The sequence below is a fragment of the Daphnia carinata genome, chromosome 10, assembly GCF_022539665.2.
Source record: "Daphnia carinata strain CSIRO-1 chromosome 10, CSIRO_AGI_Dcar_HiC_V3, whole genome shotgun sequence".
Classification (NCBI taxonomy): domain Eukaryota; kingdom Metazoa; phylum Arthropoda; class Branchiopoda; order Diplostraca; family Daphniidae; genus Daphnia; species Daphnia carinata.
In genome coordinates, this window is record NC_081340.1 from 5,751,598 (window position 1) to 5,774,664 (window position 23,067).

General features: G+C 38.7%; 2 protein-coding genes, 1 long non-coding RNA gene and 1 pseudogene across 4 annotated transcripts; 2 read left to right on the forward strand and 2 right to left on the reverse strand.

Annotated features, from left to right (window-relative positions):
* The first annotated feature begins 3,087 nt into the window (after window positions 1-3,087).
* LOC130701353 (ethanolamine-phosphate phospho-lyase-like) lies at window positions 3,088-6,023 on the forward strand. 2 transcript variants are annotated; one of them, XM_057523318.2, is made up of 12 exons: window positions 3,088-3,220; window positions 3,285-3,332; window positions 3,451-3,566; window positions 3,684-3,843; window positions 3,920-3,994; window positions 4,070-4,209; window positions 4,284-4,431; window positions 4,504-4,591; window positions 4,660-4,779; window positions 4,850-5,094; window positions 5,235-5,420; window positions 5,494-6,023. In XM_057523318.2, the coding sequence occupies exons 2-12, from the start codon at window positions 3,292-3,294 to the stop codon at window positions 5,585-5,587; spliced, it is 1,413 nt and encodes a 470-aa protein (XP_057379301.1). In that variant the 5' UTR covers window positions 3,088-3,220; window positions 3,285-3,291; the 3' UTR covers window positions 5,588-6,023. The 2 variants fall into 2 exon arrangements, with proteins under 2 accessions (XP_057379301.1, XP_057379300.1); XM_057523317.2 differs by having other exon boundaries at window positions 3,174-3,332.
* Window positions 6,024-6,408: 385 nt separating this feature from the next.
* LOC130701367 (ras GTPase-activating protein-binding protein 2-like) lies at window positions 6,409-10,347 on the forward strand. Its single transcript, XM_057523328.2, has 11 exons — window positions 6,409-6,535; window positions 6,979-7,173; window positions 7,236-7,413; window positions 7,489-7,605; window positions 7,667-7,753; window positions 7,814-8,179; window positions 8,237-8,383; window positions 8,457-8,643; window positions 8,700-8,890; window positions 8,943-9,086; window positions 9,155-10,347. The coding sequence occupies exons 2-11, from the start codon at window positions 7,076-7,078 to the stop codon at window positions 9,419-9,421; spliced, it is 1,782 nt and encodes a 593-aa protein (XP_057379311.1). The 5' UTR covers window positions 6,409-6,535; window positions 6,979-7,075; the 3' UTR covers window positions 9,422-10,347.
* Window positions 10,348-10,788: 441 nt separating this feature from the next.
* On the reverse strand, window positions 10,789-11,786 carry LOC130701369 (uncharacterized). Its single transcript, XR_009004031.1, has 5 exons — window positions 11,691-11,786; window positions 11,600-11,626; window positions 11,354-11,526; window positions 11,067-11,291; window positions 10,789-11,004 (listed from the first exon to the last, which is right to left on the reverse strand). It is a non-coding gene; the product is annotated as an uncharacterized LOC130701369 (long non-coding RNA).
* A 5,535-nt stretch (window positions 11,787-17,321) lies between these two features.
* On the reverse strand, window positions 17,322-22,697 carry LOC130701368 (DNA-directed RNA polymerase III subunit RPC1-like; annotated as a pseudogene).
* Between the last annotated feature and the right edge of the window lie 370 nt (window positions 22,698-23,067).

Genomic DNA, 23,067 nt, shown 5'->3' on the forward strand with positions numbered 1-23,067 from the left:
CCTCCTTGTATTTTAACGCAAATCTACCACGCCATTCCAATAGGTACAACGGTAATCGTACCACTTTAATAGCTTCCACCTTTCTCATTACAAACGATGAGTTTCTATTTTCATGCTTGAATTATTTGTTTTGGCGGTCGGCTGGTGTGGCAGGTGCCGCAATGGCGTGCTCGTGTCCCGTTTGCATCCAGCTAATGGCTAAGATATCCACCCGATTCGATTCTCAGATTTGTTCCTACTTCATTTTATTGCGCGCATTTCGATTTTGTGTCAACAAGATCGGTGTGTACATGTCGTCTTCATTCCCCCGGAGCATCATTTGTTTTATATTTTGGCTGCTAGTTACACGTAGGGCCGTCCAAAAAGCTGATCTTTTCTGCGTGATAGCATGTCCAACTCGAAACAAAACTGGCGGATATATTTTAATGAATCGTCAGTTGGGTCTTGCATGTCTACATTTTGAAATACCCGAACAAGTAATTTGCTAATAATTCCATGTCTTTTTACTGACGAATAAGAAATGTATTAAACGTTGTGTTGTGCGTACGCGGACGTAAAGTTTAAGACTATGGCGCATAATCCGCTGATGGCAGATGACAGGCATGTTGATTACTTCTCGATTGATATTAGTATTACATGCTACGTGGAATTGGGTGCACCAGTACCTACACACGACTGCCCGCTTTTTATTTTGCAAAATGCTGCAATTTCTGTTAGAATTAAATTCTGTTTTGCGGTAACCAAAAGTAAAACAGTTAAATAAATTGAAGAAATGTTGTGGGTGTTTTTTTTTTCTTAAATCTTTTTCTTTCACTTTCTTTTCAGGTCGCAAAATCTTATTTTTAGGATTTTTAGTTTGATATGCAAGGCGGGCAAGGCAGTACGCAAGGGAAAGATCGAGCGGGATCATACATAAAACGTAAGGTATTACATTGGTACGTTGAATTAGATTAGACCACCCCCGTATCCAATACGGTGCATAGTAGATGTGCGGTACACTATGCAAATGATTTGATAGCCTATGCAGAGCTGTAGCAATCGTGACGGATGATTTCTCAACGTCTATCAACCATTGCTTATGCTTCACTTTTCTAGCTTACCGCCATGTTTTTATACAAATTTTAAGAAGCCTCTGATTTATTTGATGCGCACTTCCATTTTGCCCAGTAAAGATCTAAAATGCTTACTGGCCGCAGCACTATTCCCGTCCACTTCGCTTTCGTTTTCTCAACTTGATTTAAACACACACACACACAAGTTTTGAAATCCTTTTTGCGGGGATTTTGTAGTTGGGCATAAGAAAAAGAAAATCTTAATTCGGGACAAATTCTTCGTACGCTTCCTTATGCTAATCCGGTAGCCCGCTAGAAGATAGGATATCCCATTGTCATTGGTGGCTTTGTTCTTCTCATTTCTTTCATGATTTTTTAATGCGTACGAGAATGATGTTGGCCTGATTTTGCATGTCAACAACCTGTTTATACCACGCGGTAGCTCAAATATCAAGCGAAACAGATTGAAATGGATAAAGCCAAATGGAGAACAAGTCAAATATTCAAGATTAATTGTACTTAACGACCTCATAGCTAAAAACGAATCTATTTCTCCCTGAATATAAATGTTGTGTTATTGAGCTGTAATGTGTAGCAACAACAACACACAAAAAATCTTGGGGAAATGGGCTTAATCGAATCAAAAGCATGATCAAACCCCTCCATGTCATTATCAATATAGAGCAGGTCTCCGGCGACATTGTGACGTTCCACGAGGATTAGGAACAATTCATTACCGTTTGCGCTTTTTAGCTCCTCCTAACACTAAATGCGTGATGTTTTAGGTAGCAAAGGAAAGAAGAAAGTCTAATAGTTGAACACAGCATAGGTTTTTAGGATGCCAATGAATAAGCCATAGACGTTGGAGTAGCGTCCGAGTTGAGAAAAGCGACGTGCCTGCCGCAATAAAATGACTGCTGGTTGTATACAAAGTGATGGTGTGTGCTCACTTTAAGTCTTGCCACAGCAGATAAGTGATGGAAAAATGGTTTGCGAGCGCATTGATAATGCAGTGGAGCAAGACGCCTTTACAGCTCGTGCACTATTTAATAATGCAGAAAGCTTCCCCCTTCTCATTTTGCTGCTGGTTCCACAACGCCGTCATAAGAACGAGTCACCTAACAGCTGAGACCTCCAGTTCGCTTTTCGTTTGCAATGTACTGCCGCTAGATATGCAACGACGATCTGCTGTACTTATATGATCGCCATTTCGGTCCGACACCCATCACATGTTTTTTTTTTTTTTTTTTACTCTACCCCATCACATATCGAATTGGCATGGACCAACTTGATTTCCCTGTTGCTAGCCATTTATTTCTGCCCACCAATCTGCCCATGTGACGATATCAGGTGGAATCGGCATGAATGTCTTCCGCAATTTTATTTGTTTATTTTACGATTTTTAAAAAGAGAGAAAAAAGAATCGAAGAGAAATGGGCGGTAGAAACATCACTCGTACAACATTCACGACCGAATGCGGGAGTCACATTATGATTCCGTCGGGGTGGCTCTGGCTATCCAATCATCTTTTATGCAGGACTAAGGCTACTGTTTGAAATGTTAATCCAGAAAAAAGGGGATTTTTTTTGTTTTGTTTTTATTCTCATAGTGTTTCTCTAGTTTCCCTTGTCCTACGCTTATTTAGAGATTCTATTTTAATATGACAAGAGTCCTTCTTCTCGCTGCATGGTTCGATAGGCGACATCTTCAAATCCACTCTATCATCGTTCCCACTTTCCTCTGCAATTCGGACTTCCTACGATTTTTGAAGTAAAAAAAAAAAGAATCAATTTACAGACACCTTTTTCTCTTCACTTTGTAATAATATACTAGAAAAGCTTTCAATACAGTATTCTGTAAGTCACATAGTGCAGGACATTGCGGTCGGTAGTGTCCCCCAGAGGAAATTTCAATTAAGAAGTTCGCCCCAATCCTCCCAAAGGCAGAATGGAATTCAACAAACGTTGAAGTTATAGGAAATAATGTCTATCATTAGGTTTTTCTTAGTTACCAGACGATGACGTTTTCTCCGTAGCCAAGGCAACACTCGTCAGAAACGATTGCATCGGTTTTGCTTCCGAAGACCGTCACGTCGCATTTGCATGACCTTCTTGGATAATATGTGCAAACACTTTGACTTTTTTTTATCTTGAAAAGTTCAATGACACGTAAGTCTGGTATAAAAGCAACCACTCGTTTTGACATTACTTTGATTTGTGGCTGTACTTTCAGGTCAGTTATGATGCAGGCTCGCCATCAGTTTTCTACGCCATCTGACAAGTATGTATTATTTAACGACTTGTTGTAATTCAATGTCATGGACTTTGCGTAACTGTCTATTGATTTACCTTGTTCATTTTTTATAGTTACTTACATCACTTTATTTTCCTTATTCTAGTTGGTGTCAGGTGCATTTTGCTGACAGTGAAGTCAAAGTTGTAAGAGCATCCAAGCAGTACATTTATGATGATTTGGGAAATGAGTTCCTCGACTGTGTTAGCAGCAGTGCCCATGGTAAACTATTTGTCTTTTTATGAACTCTGATTTTATTTGCAACTCTTGAACTTGAGTTCAACACACAATCATGTTTGGTGATGAGTTTTTAAAATTCAGTTTTACTTCCATTTGCAGTAGGCCATTGTCATCCTCATGTAGTTGCGGCAGGCCATGCACAGATGCTGAAACTATGGACTACCCAGGGATTTCTAAATGACACATATTCACAATACATGAAGAAGCTAATGGACATCTTACCAGAATCCCTCTCAGTCGTCTACCTTGTGAATTCAGGGTAAGTTTCTGTGGGATGTGTTGGTTGATCGTATAAGTTCAATTAGTTATCATTATATTTTTGTTATTATTATAAGGTCGGAGGCTAACGATCTCGCGCTCAGGCTTGGTCGCCTATATACTAAAAGACACGACGTAGCTGCCTTTGAGAGGTTGGTTTGTCATTCCTTATGTCGTTATGTTCACTTTTTCAAGATTTTGGTTAAAATTTTTAAAAATATTTGCAGTAGCTACCATGGAAATATTTCCAGTTTGGTGGATATAAGCAGCAAATCATTTAAAAGATTGCCTCAGGGAAAAAAAGATTTCGTTCACGTCATCCCACTTCCGAGAACTAGTAACAATAAAGACAACAATATTGAAAATGGTATGAATTTGTTATTACTTTTTCCTTTGTTCTAAAAAGATATGATTGAACCTTAAAGTTTATTTCTTCTACAGACCAATCCGAATTTTGCAATGAGGCTCAGAAAGTCATACAAAAAGCTTCGCAAAATGGTACACCAATCGGTGTTTTCATTTCGGAAATTGTCGTCGCTGCAGCTGGAGTAGTTATACCGCCCCCTAACTATTTCAAAACTGTATATCAGTGAGTTCTCGTGCTTTCCTTTAGAATAAGCTGCTGATCTTGGTTTTGCTAATTCTAATTTGGCCCATGTAGGATGGTTCGAAATCAAGGAGGGGTTTGCATTGCCGATGAAGTGCAGACAGGCTTAGGCCGCCTCGGAGGAGACTTCTGGGCGTTTCAGGTAGGCATTTTTGAGAAATTATAACGTGAAAGTTATGTATACCACCACCGATGCTACTCCCATTCTAGGGATATGGTGTTGTGCCGGATATTCTTGCGTTTGGAAAATCACAAGGAAATGGATTTCCCATGGCTGCCGTTGTTACAACTCGTGAAATTGCTAACAGTTTACCAGAGTATATGTCTACAGTAAGCCCGTTTACAATAAGTTTTATTTACCTGGATTAGCAATTACTATCAAATTCAACTATTTTTTTAGTACGGTGGCAATCCCTTGGCATGCGCCATTGGTAAAGCAGTTCTGGAAGTCATTATCAACGAAAAGCTGATGTATTCCGCTAAAATGGTCGGAAAATTTCTTCTGGAAGGGCTAAGGGGGTTGATGTCGAAACATCCTACCATCGGGGACGTTCGTGGGGTGGGTCTTTGTGTTGGCATGGAAGTAGTTTGTGGCCGTCCAGATATGAAACCAGCCACAAATTTTGCCAATCGCGTACTTTACCTGTAAGTCGGTCTATAAAACTTGACATATTGACAAACCTAAGCATCAAGCAAACCTGAATTCCTTCTAGCTTGCTGGCATTATACAACCCTTCATTGTATTGTATGTTTTTTTATTCTATATTTTCTTATGCACGCCATAGGTTGAAGGAGCAAAAGGTTATTGTAGCTACCCAAGGGGAAGAGCGTAATGTAATCGCAATGACTCCACCATTGTGTTTCACATTGGAAAACGCCCGTCGTGTCATTGGAGCATTCGACAACGCTTTTACTAAAGCGAGCCAAAATGGTGATGTGGCGCCAGTCCCTCCTAATACATCTATTTTAGGGTATGCGTCGTAAAATGAATTCTTTTTTACGCATTACTTTTAATTACCACCTGGTTTTTTTTTCTTCTTATAGATTAGCAAGTATTCCGTCAGACATACTTGGAGAAAATGAGGAAGAAATGCCAGGTCCTGCAAAAAGACAAAGACAATATGAAGAAATGGACTAAAGTTGTTCCCCTTTTAATGTGATATTTTCCTGCTCCTCGTATCTGTGTTATATTTGTCATAAGTAGATTCTAACTTTGCTGTATCCAGGCCATCTGAATTCTTAGGGGTCAAACTTCTAGCATTTTTTAAGGAATGCTAAGATATCAAGAAAATGCTGAATACTGATATTGTGGTAAAGATTGTATAGGTCAAAACATACAGGTAAAATGGTGTTAAAATCGCGTGCAAATAGCGTGGATTGAATTCCAACTACCTAAAGAAAATACTCGAAGCGAAAGCTCATCTAAACCTACGTTTTAAGAGAGAAAGTTTTTTTTGTTTGTATTTCCTCACTCTCTTTTTGTGTTTAAATATCTTGACGGTCTGTTTTTTTTTTGTTGTTGTTCTAATTGATGTTTAACTGTTATATTAAATACATTTTTTTTTAATTCTGCAGTTGCTTTTCAGTATATCGCTTTCTTTGGTTATTACCAGGGCCTTGAGAATTCCGGTGTCTATGAATTGATTAAAGTTTTCTTGCAACGTACTGTATGTATTCAAACTGTACAACTCCGCGTCAAAGCTATGAAAAAATGTTAGGACTGTTTTTGTTACCCTTGACTAGGAGTATACTACCCTTGGCAAATGAGGGTATGACTCATAAATCTTTGCAAACTTAAAAAATATGAAAGAAAAGGGGAAAAATTATTCACTAAGAAAAACATTTTTATAAAATGGTTATGTAATTTTCACATAACTGCTGTAGCAAAATTGCAAAAGCAAAGATAAATTTATAATTCATTTTAGGAGATCGAGAAACGCTGCCCGAAGCGGCTCCAAGCGGTCCTAAGCCGAAACTTAGATATAGCAGGGAGAGGGTAGAGGGAAGCGAGGTAGAAAGAACGCATTGGTCAGTGCATAGTTGCATGTGTTGCCGCGTACGAATTGCTTGTTACGGGTAAAAAAAGGTAACTTATATTTTAATTTAGGAAATGTTGTCTAAAGTTATTTGAATAAATAAAACTTCTTTCGAGTTTGCATTGATTGTTGCGTTTGTATTTTCTGAGTAGTGTTTAAAATTTTGAAAATTGAATCTCAAATCTGGTAGAAGTTTTTGAACTCCCACAGCGCGAGGAGAGATACTACCTCGTTGTTCGTTCGTTGTCTTGACATTCCTTTTTTCTTTGGTCGTGTGAACTTTTCTTTTAGGTTTCAGTTACTTGAAACCCTAACAAAGCAGTAGATTTCATTATATTCTGCGTTAAATCTTCAGTGCTTATTAGAAATAATTTCTTATCTGACGCCGTTTTTCATAGTAAAAGTGACAGTGATAAGAGTTGCCTCAGTATTACATTTAGTTCTTTTGTGCTATCTCAAGTCTGGAAATTAATGGTATATATTTTTTCTGTAGGTTCAATTGAAGTTACTAGACTTCAGTAAACCATCCTGATCTTCCCACTTTAAACTTCATTTTCTATTGAAAACTCAATTCCCTGAGAAAAATCAGCATGGTCATGGAGGCAGTTCCAAGCCCACAATGTGTGGGAAGGGAGTTTGTGCGTCAGTACTACACCCTTCTCAACAAGGCCCCTTTACATTTGCATAGGTATAGAATGAAGAATGTTCTAGAGTGACTATTACTGATAATGGCTTTTGATCATTGCTTAGGTTCTACAATCATGATTCATCATTTGTCCATGGTGGTTTAAAGGAGCGTTTGCCTGAAGAGGTTCATGGCCAGCAACAAATCCATCAAAAGATAATGGAGCTGGACTTCCATGATTGCAAAGCCAAGATTCTGTTGGTTGACTCTCATCGTACTCTGGAAAATGGAGTTGTGGTTCAGGTATTCATACAAACAGAAAAATTTTTTATTGCAAAATTATCTTACATTTGTAATTGAATAAACCTGCTTCTGAAGGTATCTGGTGAGTTATCGAACAATGGCCAGCCAATGCGTCGTTTCGTGCAAACGTTCGTGTTGGCTCCTCAGTCCGCCAAAAAGTACTACGTACGCAACGACATCTTTCGCTATCAAGTATGTCGGGAAGAATGTTCTTAGGAGTACCTCAGTTGTACATTGAACGTTTCTATTTTAGGACGATGCTTTTTTTGACGATGAGGAGTGTGTTGACGAACGTCCAGTTGAAAACGAAAACGAAGTGCAACAGCCGCGTCCAACCCCGGTATACCTGGCAAATAGATTTTCTTGAAGTGGAAAGGTTGATTATTGTTCTCAACGGCAGGTCGAAGTTAATGCTGCTTCTGTGACACCTCCCGCTCCTGTTCCTCAGCCATCGGTCCAACAACCGGAACCGACTACTGGGCAATCAGTGGGAGTGAACGGTTCTGATCAACATCCCGAAGAAGACATCCGCCAAAGAACTACACCATCCGCTACCACATACACGGCTGTACCTGCTCATCAACCAGAACCCGTACAACAGGTCTCGCGACCAGCAAAGGTTGCAACTCCTCCTACCGTAGTGGCACCGCAGCCGGAGAAGTTTGAAGCTGTTACGGAGCTGGTTCGAGAGCCTGAGCCACCTTCTGTTCCCGAGCCAGCACCTCCTAAACGTGCTCCTGATGTCGTAACTCCTTCAAATCCATCGGTTTGTTAATATTTAAATCTTTTCGTGTTCAATCGATTATCCTTTGTGATTTGGCAGGCCCCCTCTGAACCGAAAACCTTCGCCAATTTATTCAAGAATCCTGGCGCCTATAATGGAACAACGACTGGTTTACCTTCAACCGTACCTCCATTTGGGTCGACCAAGAGCACCACAAGTAGCTCTAACTCTACGCCTGCTGCATCGGTAACTGAAAAATTGCGTAATTAACGAATAATAGTATAATTTTGAGCCTTTTTATTTTGTATGTGTGATAAAGACCAACACGGAAATTACCACAGGTCCTACAACTACCAATGGCAACGAAAACTTTGCTGCTACTGGACCTTCACAACCCCAAAGAAACAACTATCAACAACGCACCGCTCGTCCTGCAATGATGGGAAACGGACGTACCGGGTCGGGCCCCGGATCTTACCACAACAGAGATCGTGACCAAGACCGAGGCAAGATAAAACATACTAAACCTGAGGTTTTTGATTTTAATGTCAGGTTATGGTAGGTGATAAAGGTGAGAGATGGTCTGACAATCGTGCTCCATCTCGGGGCTCGACTGAAGAAATTGGTGAGTGGAAACAACCAAATGGGGACGGATATCAGCGCGAGAAGGATCGTGAATTCCGTCGATACGACGATAATCTTCAAGTGTTCGTCGGAAACATTCCCCACGTAACTACCGAGGAGGCCCTCAAGGTATTTCATTTATCTTGAAATAAATAGCAATAACTAACGGTTGTCCCAATAGGAACTGTTTGAGCGTTTCGGCCCCGTACTTGATGTTAGAATCCATGGCAAGAACGGTGTGAGAGCTGCTGGTGGAAGGGCTCCGCTTTACGCCTTTGTAGTGTTCGATTCACCGAAGGCCGCTGAAGCTGCGCTTGCTGATAAGGTAAAACTGTTCTTTTCAAATGGCGAAGGTAATGTGGGATGTCAAACATATTTATTGATTTGTAATAGCCGATGCTGAATGGTGATCACCGGCTAAATGTCGAACCAAAGCGCCGCGGAGGTCCATCAAACTCATCAGGTCCACGTGACGGTCAGCGCGGTGGCTCCATGAATCGCGGAGGTGGCATGGGAGGTCCTGGCAGGGGAGGACGTCCGATGGGTCCTATGGGTATGGGCATGAACAGCGGCCCACCACGCGAGGGAGGAAGTGGTGGAGGTGGTGGACGTGGAATGGGTAGCGGTGGACGTGGTGGATACATGACCCGTCGTCAATAAAGAAGGAAGGCCGTTTTTCTTGCAAACCTTTTAATTTTCCCATTCATTTTCTTCGTCCTCGAGCAGAATTTTCTCTCCACTACGTTAATTTAACCTATAAGTTTTTTTCTTCCTTTTTTTTTTTTTTTTTTTTTCTTTGCGTTTTTTTTGATACACCAAACCCGTACCAATCGTACCATCTTGGTTTATCTCGCTCGCTCGCTCTGACCCCACTGTCTCATTCTACTAACTTTAATTGGACTTTCAGTCGCAATGTACATATTCGCATGGGTGTGTCATTCTTTTAAAAAAAAAAACCTATCAGTAGCACAATGTTTGTCACTTCCATAAGAAAAAGAAACGAAAAAAGGACAAAAAAAAGGTCAGAACACAGTGTCTTGATGGTGTCGGGTATCAGACGAGAAACGACTAACATCTTTCTTTTTGTAGTGGAGAAGAAGGCATTACCACTTTGGCTATTTTGCCAACAGGTTAAAAACTATCAAAATATTAAGTGAACACTAATACGTGGTGGCTATAAACGTGATTCCAGCTTCGGTGATGGGAAACCTTTGTGTCGACATCCTCGGTTACTCCTTTTTCACGTAGAATTGAAAAGGGAAAATCACACGTCCCCGGGTTCTAGTCGCAGCACTCGTGTCTGGATTTTCAGTTGGGATCGTACAGAATTCAACCACCTTCACACTTCCCTTGCTGACGTGTAATAATCGGTCTCCTTTAATGTTCGCTTTCTCCCATGCCTTCTCTTTTTGTTGCAATTTTCTATCGTATAATTTGTCCTCTCAATCCTCCAATCTATCATTTTCTGTAAACGGTTCTAACTCATGCTGCTATGTAGATTCGGGAGGTTCATCAACAGTGGATGTGTTGTGTTTCTATCCTTATCCAACATGGACGCATTGGTATCAGCAAACAAACCATACAAATTTGTTCCCAAAAAAATTTCTCCACCTCAACAGTTACCAATAAAGAAATTTCCGGAAAAAAAAAGTTTGGTAGTGATAAGTGTACCGTGCCTGTTTTCGCTTTTCGTTTCTCGGTAAACTTAATTTCTCCCTTACTATTTTACTTGCCTCCTCTTTCAGCTATTTTTGAACATGAGTATCGTTTTTGTTTGTGCATCCGTTCAAACAAAAGGAGATAACCATGTCGATATTGGGAAAAGAAAAGTGGATCAATTTTTTCTCTGTATTCTCGAAAGTGTATTCTCAATGTGGTAAAAAAAACAAATACCCTCATTTAAATTCCTCGGGAAGCTCTCGATTCAATAAACAAGCCGAGGCCTTTTTTAAGAGCCGTTTAAAATTTTATTTTTTGGATTTCCGTTTGTTACAATATCGCTATTGTATTTCAATACGTTACAGGTGATAAATAGCTCAACCAGCTCGGCAAGTCTTTGAACAGTATAAATTCTCTAAAAGATAAAAATCCTATTTGACAATCATCAGTACTAAACTGGCTTTAGTCTTGAATTCTTAGCTGCTCGTACCTCGGAACCGAAAAACAGGTGAAAATTAACTTCTAGTGATGTGGCACTCAGTCCCAGGATGAACCCAGTACCAGTATAAATATACTGACATCTTCTATCAAATGAAACAAACAGATAATGAGTTTCATCATACAGATTTCTGTTATGTCAGTTTACCTTCATCTAAGGGTAACTTGTGATTTTCTTCTAATTCAACAAGTACAGCTGCATGTCTCATGGGACAAACTAGAAAAGTTTCAGCTTTCCTTGGGTGAAACTGAACTTTTAGAATTGGTGACGAAAACCTGTACCTTTGGTTACATTTTCCAAGGTGAACTTCCCAAATAGCTATGGTGCTATTCTGTAGATGCACTTAAAATTTGTGTTCTACACCTTGACCAGCTAACAGAAACAAGTGGTTTAGGCAACAAAAAAAACGGTAATTGCATTGCAATTTTTATTACCATTGTGAACAGACTGGCTGTAGATGAGTACTGATGATCTTCACTGTTCCTCTTGTAAAGAAATCATAGACGACTATTTTTCTATCATTGCAACCACCAGCTAACAGGGTTTCACACTTGCTAAAGTAGCATGTGACAGCCATTGAAATAAAATCAAGAGCTCCATCAAATTCCTACAAACAGAGTATGTTAATATAAAAACAGCTGAAAGCCTTCAGAAAACATTTTCAAAAATGTATATAATACCTCAGGATAGTTTTGGGTCAAAAGATTCTGCATCAAAGGAGCGATTATGTTTATTTTACTTCACAGGATGTTTAATCTTTATTTTACCTACCAATAAATCCAAATAAATCTTTTGAAGGTAAAACTTTTCAATAAAGGGGATATATATATATATTATTTTATTTTTCAATGACAAGGAACGTATATATATACATATTGCTTTTAAAAGTAAAATATCAATTGCATGAGAAAATAACAAACTACTGTCAGTTAACCATAGTTGCCATATACAACAAAGCATGTTGACTTCGATTTGGCAACAATATTTGGCAACCGAATATTTCTGCAGCACCTCGCTATCGCTGTAGCGTACTGGCGCGCTAGCATTCCGGCAAATATTCGGTTTATTTCAAAAACGATTAACTTCATGAAAAAAATAGCAATTTTCCCGGAATCAGCATTCAATTTTGAGTATATCCTATGACATTCAACCAATTCTGGTGAGTGTCAACTTTTTCCGAAAATTTTTTAAAACCCGACTAATAAATAAGCCCGACTTTCTGCTTAAGTATGGCAATTCGTTTTACCCAAGATTTTTATGACGTTTTACCTAGGATTCTTCGTCAACATGCAAGATGTTACCCCCTCGTGATGCTTTTCCGCTGAGTTTGTTTAGTTTTCTAATTTTAATCGTTGTTTAGTTTTCTAATTTTAATCGTTGTTTAGTTTTCTAATTTTAATCGTTGTTTAGTTTTCTAATTTTAATCGTTGTTTAGTTTTCAAATTTTAATCTTCAATGTCGTATTAGCAAACTACTGTTGACAGAAAAGCTGATACATTGGGACAACGGTTACGGCAAGTGTGATGAATAAATCACCATAGATCAGTTGCCTTGCCTTCCCAATTGCAACAAAGATGAATATGGATGAATCATGGAGTCAAAAACATTAAAAGGTGGTACTATTTTAATTGTTTTAATTGATATATTGCTAAAAGCTGATACATGTGTAGAACATGCTAGAATTCATGTCATCGTGGAGAGGACTAAAAAAAAAGAGCTGTATCAGTGAAGCAGCTCATTAGTCATGTCCCAAACGAATGCCTGTGTCAGCCAGCAATCTTTCAATGGCTAACAGCATTTAATGGTTTTGAAAATCGTGGTTTGCACTCCCTAAGGAGACATTCCTAAATCCCACCTGTGAAAAGATTTGAATGCAACAATTTTTATTCTGAACTGATGCCTACCAAATTCTTTTTCCATAAAGTGAGGTGATATGAGGTTATAATGGAACTTGTTGTCAAGACTGCTGAGACCAGGTACATTGTTTACTTTAACGTTTAGTGCTCAAAACAACCAACTTTGTAACCTTTCTGTTTTTTATGGCACATGGAACGTCCAATCGGAAAGCCCATGGAAGATCTCTGTGGCCAACACGAAGAATTCTTCCAAACTTTCGTATTCAAGTTTTGGCCATGGTGATCATTTGCAACTGCATAGCCTTTTAGCAGCTCCTGCCAGGAATCTACAGGAATATGGCAGATGATGAATTTATGTACCATGTAAGCTATATCAATAAGAATGTTTTATGCTTATCTATGTCTTATTTTCCTAATTTAGATTAATAGCAATAGTGAACCTGCGAAGGTTTCTGGTTGGGATGTTATGACGAAAAGGTATAATAATTTGAAGTACGGAATTGAATTTCCCTCCATCAGTCGCCTGTGTATTCCCGCGTATTATGGTATTAATTATTTAAAAATTGAAGTGCATATCTGGGCTCCCTTCCTTTCCGTAGCCCCGTTTCCCCTTGACTCGTAATAAGCCCGTAGGGGGTCATGCCCCTACTGTACGGTATATATAAAAATAACATATACCGAGGTTTGGAGGGCTCTGGCCGGAAAGGGGACGTGGGGGTCCGCTTAGTCCGATGATGTGTTCACGGAGGGCGACGTGGCTACCCACAAATCCGAACTAAAGGTTAATCGCTCCAGTAAAAATGTTCCATATCTTCGGCTCTTCTTCCGGCTTCTCTTAGCCAATCACCGGGTAATCTCCCCGGTGGGTCAACAAGGCAGTGTCTCCCCCTGCCTGGGTTGACGGCGACTTTTGAAAGGGCTATTGTGCCTTTTTAAAGTTGCAAAATCATTTATATGTGCAGAGTAATGTCAATACAATTTATTTTTTTTTAACAAAAAAAGCAAAAATTGTGTTTTTAATTTTATTCTTACTATGTGGTTTTTTTTCCTTGTTTTTTTTTCCCACACATGTAGCCACAATGTATGTATTATCCTTGGTTATCAATACCTTACAATACTTTCAATTTTGATTCATTGGGGAATCGAACCCGGCATACCGCGCCGATGCTCTAACAATGAGCTATGAATCTTATGATGTCAAGTTGACATCAATTGAGTTTTGAACCCAGCATAACAGGTATCGCAGCTGAACGCTCTACCACAGAGCTATGGACCTTATGAAACCAATAGACAGGTAAACATATAGTTGTGCAAGACTGCACAAACAGCCTAGACGATAACATACTATATGGGATAATAAGAAAATTTAGATATATCTCGTGGCTCAATCACAGAGCATCGGCATTGCACGCTGAATGTCTGGGGATCGGTTCCCATACGAGTAAAATAAAATACAAATACAAAATTACATCAGAAAATATCCAGGCATTACTTACACTAAAGGCACTACTTACAGATAAACGATGGAAACAATGCTTACAATCAAAGGTGGCAAAAACAATAAAGGTGAACTGAGCAAGCTAAATAAAAAAAAAAGTGATAAATGTAATGTGTGAACACAGCGAAGACATACAATGAAATAAACAAATTTTGCAAAAATATTTTTATAGAACAAGTTTTATTGACAATTCTCTGCACATTTGAAATATTTTTTGCAACTTTAAAAAGGCACAATAGCCCTTTCAAAAGTTGCCGTCAACCCAGGCAGGGGGAGACACTGCCTTGTTGACCCACCGGGGAGATTACCCGGTGATTGGCTAAGAGAAGCCGGAAGAAGAGCTGAAGATTTGGAACATTTTTACAGGAGCGATTAACCTTTAGTTCGGATTTGTGGGTAGCCACGTCGCCCTCCGTGAACACATCATCGGACTACGCGGACCCCCACGTCCCCTTTCCGGCCAGAGCCCTCCAAACCTCGGTATATGTTGTTTTTATATATACCGTACAGTAGGGGCATGACCCCCTACGGGCTTATTACGAGTCAAGGGGAAACGGGGCTTCAGAAAAGAAGGGAGCCCAGATATGCACTTCAATTTTTTAAATATCAAATACCGTCTGGAGAATCCGAATTAAGTATAGAAATGTCATGTCATCCATTCAATAATTACAATTTATTCAGTGTCTTGCCCCAACCAAGAATCTTTTCAGATCCAATGTTACTATTAACCTATATTGAGAAAAGAAAAACAACACCGTTAAACATATCAATTGTTGATCATGTGACTTACATGACTTATAGATTCAACTTCTGGCAGAAGCTTGAGAAAGGCCATACAAATTCCAGATGAAAATCATTGTATAAGGCTCTTGAATGATAAAATAGCACCCCTAGAATGTTGCATTGTTGATAGTTGTGTTCCCAGTATGCTGAAAATCCTTTCCTATTGGATAATTTTTTTTTAGATTAGACATGGTTGGCAAAAAGGAGGAGAAATGCTTTGTCATAAATTCAAAAAATTTTCAAGAAAATTCCTTTCATACCTAAAAAGTCCATGTGTAATGTTCATCGCTGCAATGCCAACGAAATGAAACATCTTTAGGGCCATTTAAGTACCCAGCTTCACCAACACTCTGAACGTAAAGGACAAGTTGTTCTTTAGACAGAGAAGCAGAATTATTTGAGGCTTCTAGCTGTGACAGAACTGTAAAGGATTGCTGTTGTACTGGATTCATTAACACAAGATGGTACTTCTCATTAGGCAATTTGCATTACTCTATTAATTTACCTCACACCTTAACGGTAATGCACTCTGTGTTTTTTCATCTGTAGGCTCACTCTTCCATCCTGTAACACTAGCAGACTTGATTTGATCCCCCGTTAAATTCTGTGAATGCAAAATAATAGCATTAAAAATACTTTTTCGATAGACAAAAAACCGAAAAGTACCTAATCCATGTTTCATGTTGAACTTGTGCCATTTCTGGGTTTCTGTACCACACCCATTTTCGGCCCAAATACGGTCCCACAATTGTTCAGTTCCTTCACTGCATGGGCTTATTACTAACAATTCTTTTAGTGCAGCACTAACAGAATTTAAATTTCGTTTAAAAATTAAATACCGTAGCAGAACGTGAGCAAAGTTTAGATATTCCATGTCGTGCATCCAGTTATTATTATTTATTTGGTGTCTTGCTCAATAAGCATCCTTTTTCATATTCCGTATTACTAATAATCTATATTCAGAAAAAAACGGCGTTAAAAATAACATTCTTGTCAAGGTGACTTACATGACTCTTAGATTTATTCTTTGGCAGATTTACATCACGTTTGTGGTAGGAGCTTCTGAAAGGACAAATAAAAACGAAATAAATTTCAATATCATTTGAACAAAAATTCTTTCCATACCTCGAAACCCCAGATTATGTTCATCGATACCACGTCATCGAAGTGAGAAGTCTTAGGCGTCATTTGAGCACTCTACGGGATGCAGTTATATACGATCCGATTTGATCATGCTGATACTTTACTTCCCTTCACAGAATTCCACTAGTTGACTAATGTTAATGACCTCGAAGTGTTTTTTTTTTAAATGTAAACAGCAGTTGACCTTCCATTCTGTAACGCTCAAGTATCTTCCGAATTCATTTGATTTGATCCACCTTAAAAATCCTGTAAATGCCAAACAACAGCATTAAAAATATTGACAGCAAAAAGCAGCGCATTACTTAAATTTACGTTTAGCGTAAACGACAAAAAGGGATCCTCTACATAATTCCTGATTCTGTGAATTCCATAAATTCCTACTACATTACTATCCTATATTAAAAAAACAAATAAGATAAATAAAACATAGATAAGGAATAACATTTTTGCTCATTTTACTTACTTGATACAGAAATTTATCATTTAGCATACACCTGTAATATTCTGGCAGGAGCTCCAGAAAGGCCTATCTAATTGAAAATGTAAACATTAGATAATGTTTCTGACAGAAAAAATAATCCTGTTATAACTTCCCTTTCTAATAGATGCATTCCCAGTATGATCATGATCCTTCCCTATTGAATAAAAATGTGTTACATAGATTAGACATGGTTAGAAGAAGTCTTCACTTTAACAAGTCCATTTGTAAAAAGATGAATTTGGTTTTAAAAGGTTAATGCATAAACCTTGAGACAATCCTGAAATAGTGATAACTATTTTTGGCGCCATTCAGCTACACGATTCTCATTTCAACATTGAGTTATGGTAAACGACAATGCATCTGAGCTAAAGCACCTAAATATTGCGTGCCATTACAAAGGAGCTTCGGCCTTAAAATTTTTTAAGAAAGCAATTTAGAAAAGGGGGAAAACCAAAACCCCCCAACCCCCCACCCCCCCAAAAAAAAAAAAAAAAAAAAAAAAAACATAAATATACCAACAAGGAAAGATTTTTATAACCAGTTGTTACATTAGTGGCCTAATCAGATGCGACTCCTGTACTAAGAACACAAAGTTTAATTCAAAATTCAACAGTTCCTCGTTTAACATAATACTGAGATTCCGTGATCATTAACTTCATAGTTTATACCATTGGTACGTGATATTCTGGTGCATCAAAAATAAGTGACCTTGGTTTTGGCGGAATAGTATTCCCCGTTTTATGCAGTAACTTGAAAGCCCCTGTTCCAATCGACATTGGTATTCCCATAATGATGCACTCGCTTACGCCAGTGATTTCGTCCTCTTGGCCATAATAAGATGCATCGAATAAATGATCGGAAGTTCTCTCAAACTAGAGTAAAACCACGGTAAAAAAAATTAAAATCTGAACTCTGAAAAAGCGTATTGCAAGCTTTTACCGACGCCAGCATCAAAACGGACTCCTTCATTTTAGCCAAACCATTCCTGGTGATGCCCAAGATTTCACCACGACAACTCATTAGATCGGATAACAAGGCAACATGTCGGCGATCGACACTCATGCCATGACTTTCCATTGTATACTGAATTTCTTTGGCAATTGTTGCCCTAAGTTATTTTTTAAATAGTTAATAAACTTATGATTATTAAGGAAGAAAAACTGTCTTACTTGGCAGCTTCAATACCCAAGGTGCTGAAAACTTCCAAGATATTGTTAGAAGTAGTTGACGTTCCTTGGACGCCGTAGGTCGCCATCACTTCGCGCATATTGTCACCCTCTACAAGCAAATAATACCTGGGCGGTTTCCTTGTATCGTCGATATTGATGACAGCTCGGCTAACAGTTGGTAAACCCTGAAGCAGGGTGCAAGTTAAAAGGCAGTTTTGGTTACCAAAATTGTAACATACCTTTATAACGACCTTAGGCAATTGTTCCTTGAGGAACTGTATGACATGATACATTGACGATTTTACAGATGGAGCGGGCTTAACAATGACTATTGTTTCACTGATGACTTTGATGAAAGCTGGTTTTATTTTCAGTTTACACGTACAAAGGCTGAAAATTGAAAAAAAAAAAAAAAAAAAAAAAAGAAAATAAATAAAAATTTTTTTAACCAAAATGAGTTCAAATTTTGTACATCGGAAAATTATTAATTTACCTCCACTGGATAGAATTTGCATCCACCTCAAGTTTCAGCAAGCGAATTCGATTCATGTCTAATTTAATCAACATGAAACAGTCATCAGGCAGATATACTTCTTCGAAATATTCCGTCACCTTAAAACGACAAAAGTGAAAAACTAACGGAAAAACATTTTTCTAAATTTACTTCTCCGAGCATGGTTTTTTCTATCCTTCCTTTTACTCGTCGCGCATATTATGGGTCGTTATCAATTAGGAGTTGGGTGGAGATAACTGGTGTACTAATGGCCTTTGAGGCGTTAATGATTTCCTTAATCCTGAGATTGCCGGGAAAAAAAGAAAGTATCATTAATATTGATATCTTAAAAAAAAAAAATCCTTTCTTACCTAGGAACTCCCTGTGTGATGTTCATGGATGCCACACCAGCGAAGTGAAAAGTCTTTAATGTCATTTGAGTACCCGGTTCGCCAATGCTCTGCGCGCAAAGGGCTCCGACAGCCGTGCCTGTGTATGCCAAGAACAATTATTTGGGCATCTATTTACGACAGAACTCTAAACGTATGCTACTGTACCCGGTTCGATTTTTGCAACATGATACTTCTCTTTGGAAAATTCACAGAACTCTACTAGTTGACCACCGGTTATGCGCTCCAAGTGTTTTTCTACAGTTAATAGTGGCCGACCTTCCATCTTATAACGCTCCCGTACCTTACGGATACGTCTGACTTGATCCTCCACAAAAATTCTGGGAATATGAAATAATAGCATTAAAATGTTTTGTTGATTTGTAAACGCACTGGGTTACCTAAGTTCATGTTTGAAGTCGACCCCAAGTGATTTGAAGGCATCTGTTTCCATAATTGTATCAAAAGCTTGCTGGAGTTCAACATGATCTAACGGATCTTCATCAGCATAAGGGGAGGCGGCTTTGATGTGTTCGAGTGATCGTTGAAAATCAACAGGGCGATCTTTAGCTTCCATGTATGTAGGGTCGAGTCCATCTTCGCCATACAAAAATTGAATAATCTCCCCAGTGGAATTCCTAACGGTAGAATCGTACTGACAACACAGGTCTTCCAAGGATTTAACGAGTCGGCGTTGCATATAGCTTTAAAGAAAAGTCATAAAGGTAACTGTTTTGGGCATTAAACGTTAATGTCAAAAGTTTACCCAGTCTCGGCAGTTTTTACGGCAGTATCTACTAGACCCTCACGTCCACCCATTGTGTGGAAAAAGAATTCTGTAGGCGTCAGCCCCGAATAGAAACTGTTTGAGACAAATCCTTTAGCAGCGGGAATCTTGGAATGCCGCTTAAAGTGTGGCAAACTACGATCTTCAAAACCATTAGGAACTCGTTTGCCATTCAACGCTTGCTGGCCGACACAGGCAATCATTTGGGATATATTAATGTACGATCCTTTGGACCCGCTTTTGGACATGACTAACGGGCTATTACTTGGATGCAACTCTTTTTTACAAACCTCTCCGGCCTGGTCACGAATTCCAGAAAGTTCTACTCAAGGATTGGCACTTTTAAGAGATGTCTTAATAGGAACGGATAATATAATAATACCTTTTAATATTTTCGATTCTAATGACTCTTCTTCATTGCAACCAGGAAGGCAAGGCAGTTGACCTATGGTGAGAAGACGAATGTATTCGTCGCACTTCGCGTAACCATTGTCCAAAAGTATTTGCTTCTCTTTCAGCAACGCTTTGCCTGACATGACAAATGAATGATTAAAATTAGAAAACAAAACAAACGCTATGAAAAACCATTACCAGGTGTAACATCTCCAATGCCTATGGAAAATCCTCGGTTCATCATGTAATAAGAAGCTACACGACAGAGTTTCCACATAGCCTGGATGGCGAAATCCACTCCGTAGTCACGTAGTAACACGTAAAATATGTTGATTTTTGAACCGGAGCCAATTGTAGATTTATCGACGCAACCGGCTAGCACCTCGGAATTCCGAACCAAAAGAAATCCGTCGTTGATGCAAAACTCCTCATTTTTTTTCGAGTACTCTTTTCCTTTGGTTCTCAAATTGACCTTAATGCGATTTCCGGGGTTGGGTCGAAGAATAAGACTAAAGATCTGTTTTCCCGACCATAGAGCCATCGGTTTTTGAATGCAAGGAGGAGGAAGCTTGATGACCATATTCACCTCATGAGCTGCAAGGAAAATATTAACGAAATCTACCAAATGTATAGGATTAAGTACAATAAGTACCCGTAAGCATTGATGCAACCATTTGACAGGTTTTGGCTCGATCAAAGAATGCATCCTTTAAAGTCAGTAGATACGCCCCGGTGATGAAATCCTATTAATATTTACATGAATGACATAGTACCACGTTCTGAATAAAATTGTAAAATAATTACCTGAATTGCTGCTATCAACAATTCGCCATTGCGTGGTGTCACTAAATTGTACTTATTTCCCATAAGTATCCAAGCTTCAGCGCGTGCCTCTTCGGTCTGAGGCAGATGAAGGTTCATCTCATCGCCATCAAAATCTGCATTGTATGGCGTGCAGACGCATTCGTTGAAGCGGAAAGTACGATGCGGTAAAACCTTTGCCCTGTGGCACATAATAGATAGCTTGTGCAAAGATGGTTGGCGATTGAAAAGGACTATATCTTCATCCATCATATGCCTTTCAATCAAATCACCTAACTAAGAAAAAAAAGAGAAAGGGTTCATTTAAATTTATTTTAAAGTTTTCTTATACATTCGGCAAATTTTAGCATATGGTTTACCTTCAGATTGCGGGCTATACTATCGCGGTTTCCATATTTCAAGAACTTTTTGAAATCTGAGTCTTTCTCTTGAAGATAATTGGCGCCGGGATAGACGTCTGCTCCATTTTTGACTAACTTCCTCATGAGCTCAATGTTTGCTTCGTTCACACGAGTAGGGAAAGTCAAAATTTTGGCAACCAATTCTGGAACTCCCACTTGATCGATCCGCAAATTTGGATCGGGTGAAATGACCGTTCTACCCGAAAAGTCGACACGCTTTCCTGAAAGATTTCCACGAAACCTTCCTTGTTTGCCTTTAAGACGTTGAACTAGACCACGGGAGGGTTTTTTAGGTTGCATGTTTAGGGGAATGCCAGATAGTTCACTATTGATGTATAGAGCACATTGTAACTGCAAAAAGTCCCAATCTTCCAGAATCATTTGGCTTTTTGCACCCATGAGACGGTGCTTAACTATCACGTCGTTCAAGAAAATAATTTCTGTAAGTTTCATAGTCAAGTCATCTTCATTTGTTCCTGCCTTTAAATCTGACACTACAGAAGGTCGGATGCAAACTGGCGGGACGGGCACGCGGGTCAGGATCATATCCTTGGGATGACCATGTTCCGGGTTCATCAAGAGAAATTGAATGTCTTCATCAGGAATTCGTTCAAACAAATGAAGAATGTCCAGTGGACTGAGCATGTTGATGAGACCACATGAAATCATTGGTTCTATTTCTTTGTTGAACTGTACAGCATTTTCATATGCTACCAGCTGTTCATTCAGAATGGCATTATCTTTCTTGACACTTCTAAATTTTTCATGTGAAATCTTCAACATGCCACACTTTTTTACCATACCATTGAGATCATTGCAGTGAGGGCAGCGAGTTACTTTTTTGCATCCTTCTTGAATTTGCTTCCTCAATGCTTTCTTAGTCAGATAAGGAATCTTTGTGTGCCTTAATTTTCCTCTATAAATTTTCCTCATCTTGTCATTAAGCAGAACAAATGAGCATGTCTTGCAAATTGTTTGCAGTACAGTTATTACTGCTTTGAAATAACCAACGTGAAAAACTGGAAGTTCCAAATCTATGTAACCAAAATGTCCTACACATTCTGTCAGGCCTTTACCACAGGTCTCACATTTGGCATCTTTAACACTCATCCCCTAGGAAAAAAAGTGATGTAAAATATGATACGTGATTTGAATTTATGGGGTATTAATGTACCATTCGCCTATCGAGCATTCCATATTGCACAGGTGTTCGGGAAGAATCACGATTGTACAAATTTTGTGCTACAACTTGCATATGGGCTTGCTGTTGTATTTGCTGAGGGCTCTCAATTCCAAAGCTTACTTTGGCTCTACAGTTGTAAGAACAAGTTAGATATATATTAAGTTTTTCCTGATCTCAGATACAACTTCTAGTTTAAAATTTTATGGAAACTAAAGGTGGTTGAAAATTTTTAACTTACATCTTCCTGATAACATCAGTTTCACGATACTGTTCTTTAACCATAATGTAGCTTTATTCCTTAATGATCGTTCCTATTCAAAATTTCTTTGGCTAGAAAAAGCACGTGGTCCATCAAAACGCATGAAACATAAAGTGAGTTCAGCTGACGAGCTGAAAAGTTTTCACTGATCTTCAGTGGTATCCGGCGTTGCCGGTAAATTACTTTAAACAAAAAATAAATAAATAAAAAATTAAACATGATTTGCTAATGGCTGTTAAAACATTCGAATATTTCACTCATAATTATTGTATTATTTTTTATTTCTTTTTCTATCGTGAATATATCTTGTTGAATAGAACTGCAAACTGCATCCTTTATGCATAGTAAATAGACGTGTATTTTCTCTTTTCATCACGACGGCATCAAAGGAAAAAAACGATTGAACAATAACCAAACGGAGAAGATGTATTCATATAGCGAGCTGCACTTTCTTGTATAACCATCAAATAATATATATATACTATATCCAT

Excerpts from the sequence above, each read along its gene's own strand:
- LOC130701367 (XM_057523328.2), top strand. The coding sequence starts at position 7,076 with ATGGTCATGGAGGCAGTTCCAAGCCCACAATGTGTGGGAAGGGAGTTT. Across the intron at positions 7,414-7,488 it reads AAAATGGAGTTGTGGTTCAG|GTATCTGGTGAGTTATCGAA; the intron begins GTATTCATACAA and ends CTGCTTCTGAAG. Across the intron at positions 7,606-7,666 it reads ACGACATCTTTCGCTATCAA|GACGATGCTTTTTTTGACGA; the intron begins GTATGTCGGGAA and ends TTTCTATTTTAG.
- LOC130701353 (XM_057523317.2), top strand. The coding sequence starts at position 3,214 with ATGACACGTAAGTCTGGTATAAAAGCAACCACTCGTTTTGACATTACT. Across the intron at positions 4,210-4,283 it reads AGACAACAATATTGAAAATG|ACCAATCCGAATTTTGCAAT; the intron begins GTATGAATTTGT and ends TTTCTTCTACAG. Across the intron at positions 5,421-5,493 it reads CCTAATACATCTATTTTAGG|ATTAGCAAGTATTCCGTCAG; the intron begins GTATGCGTCGTA and ends TTCTTCTTATAG.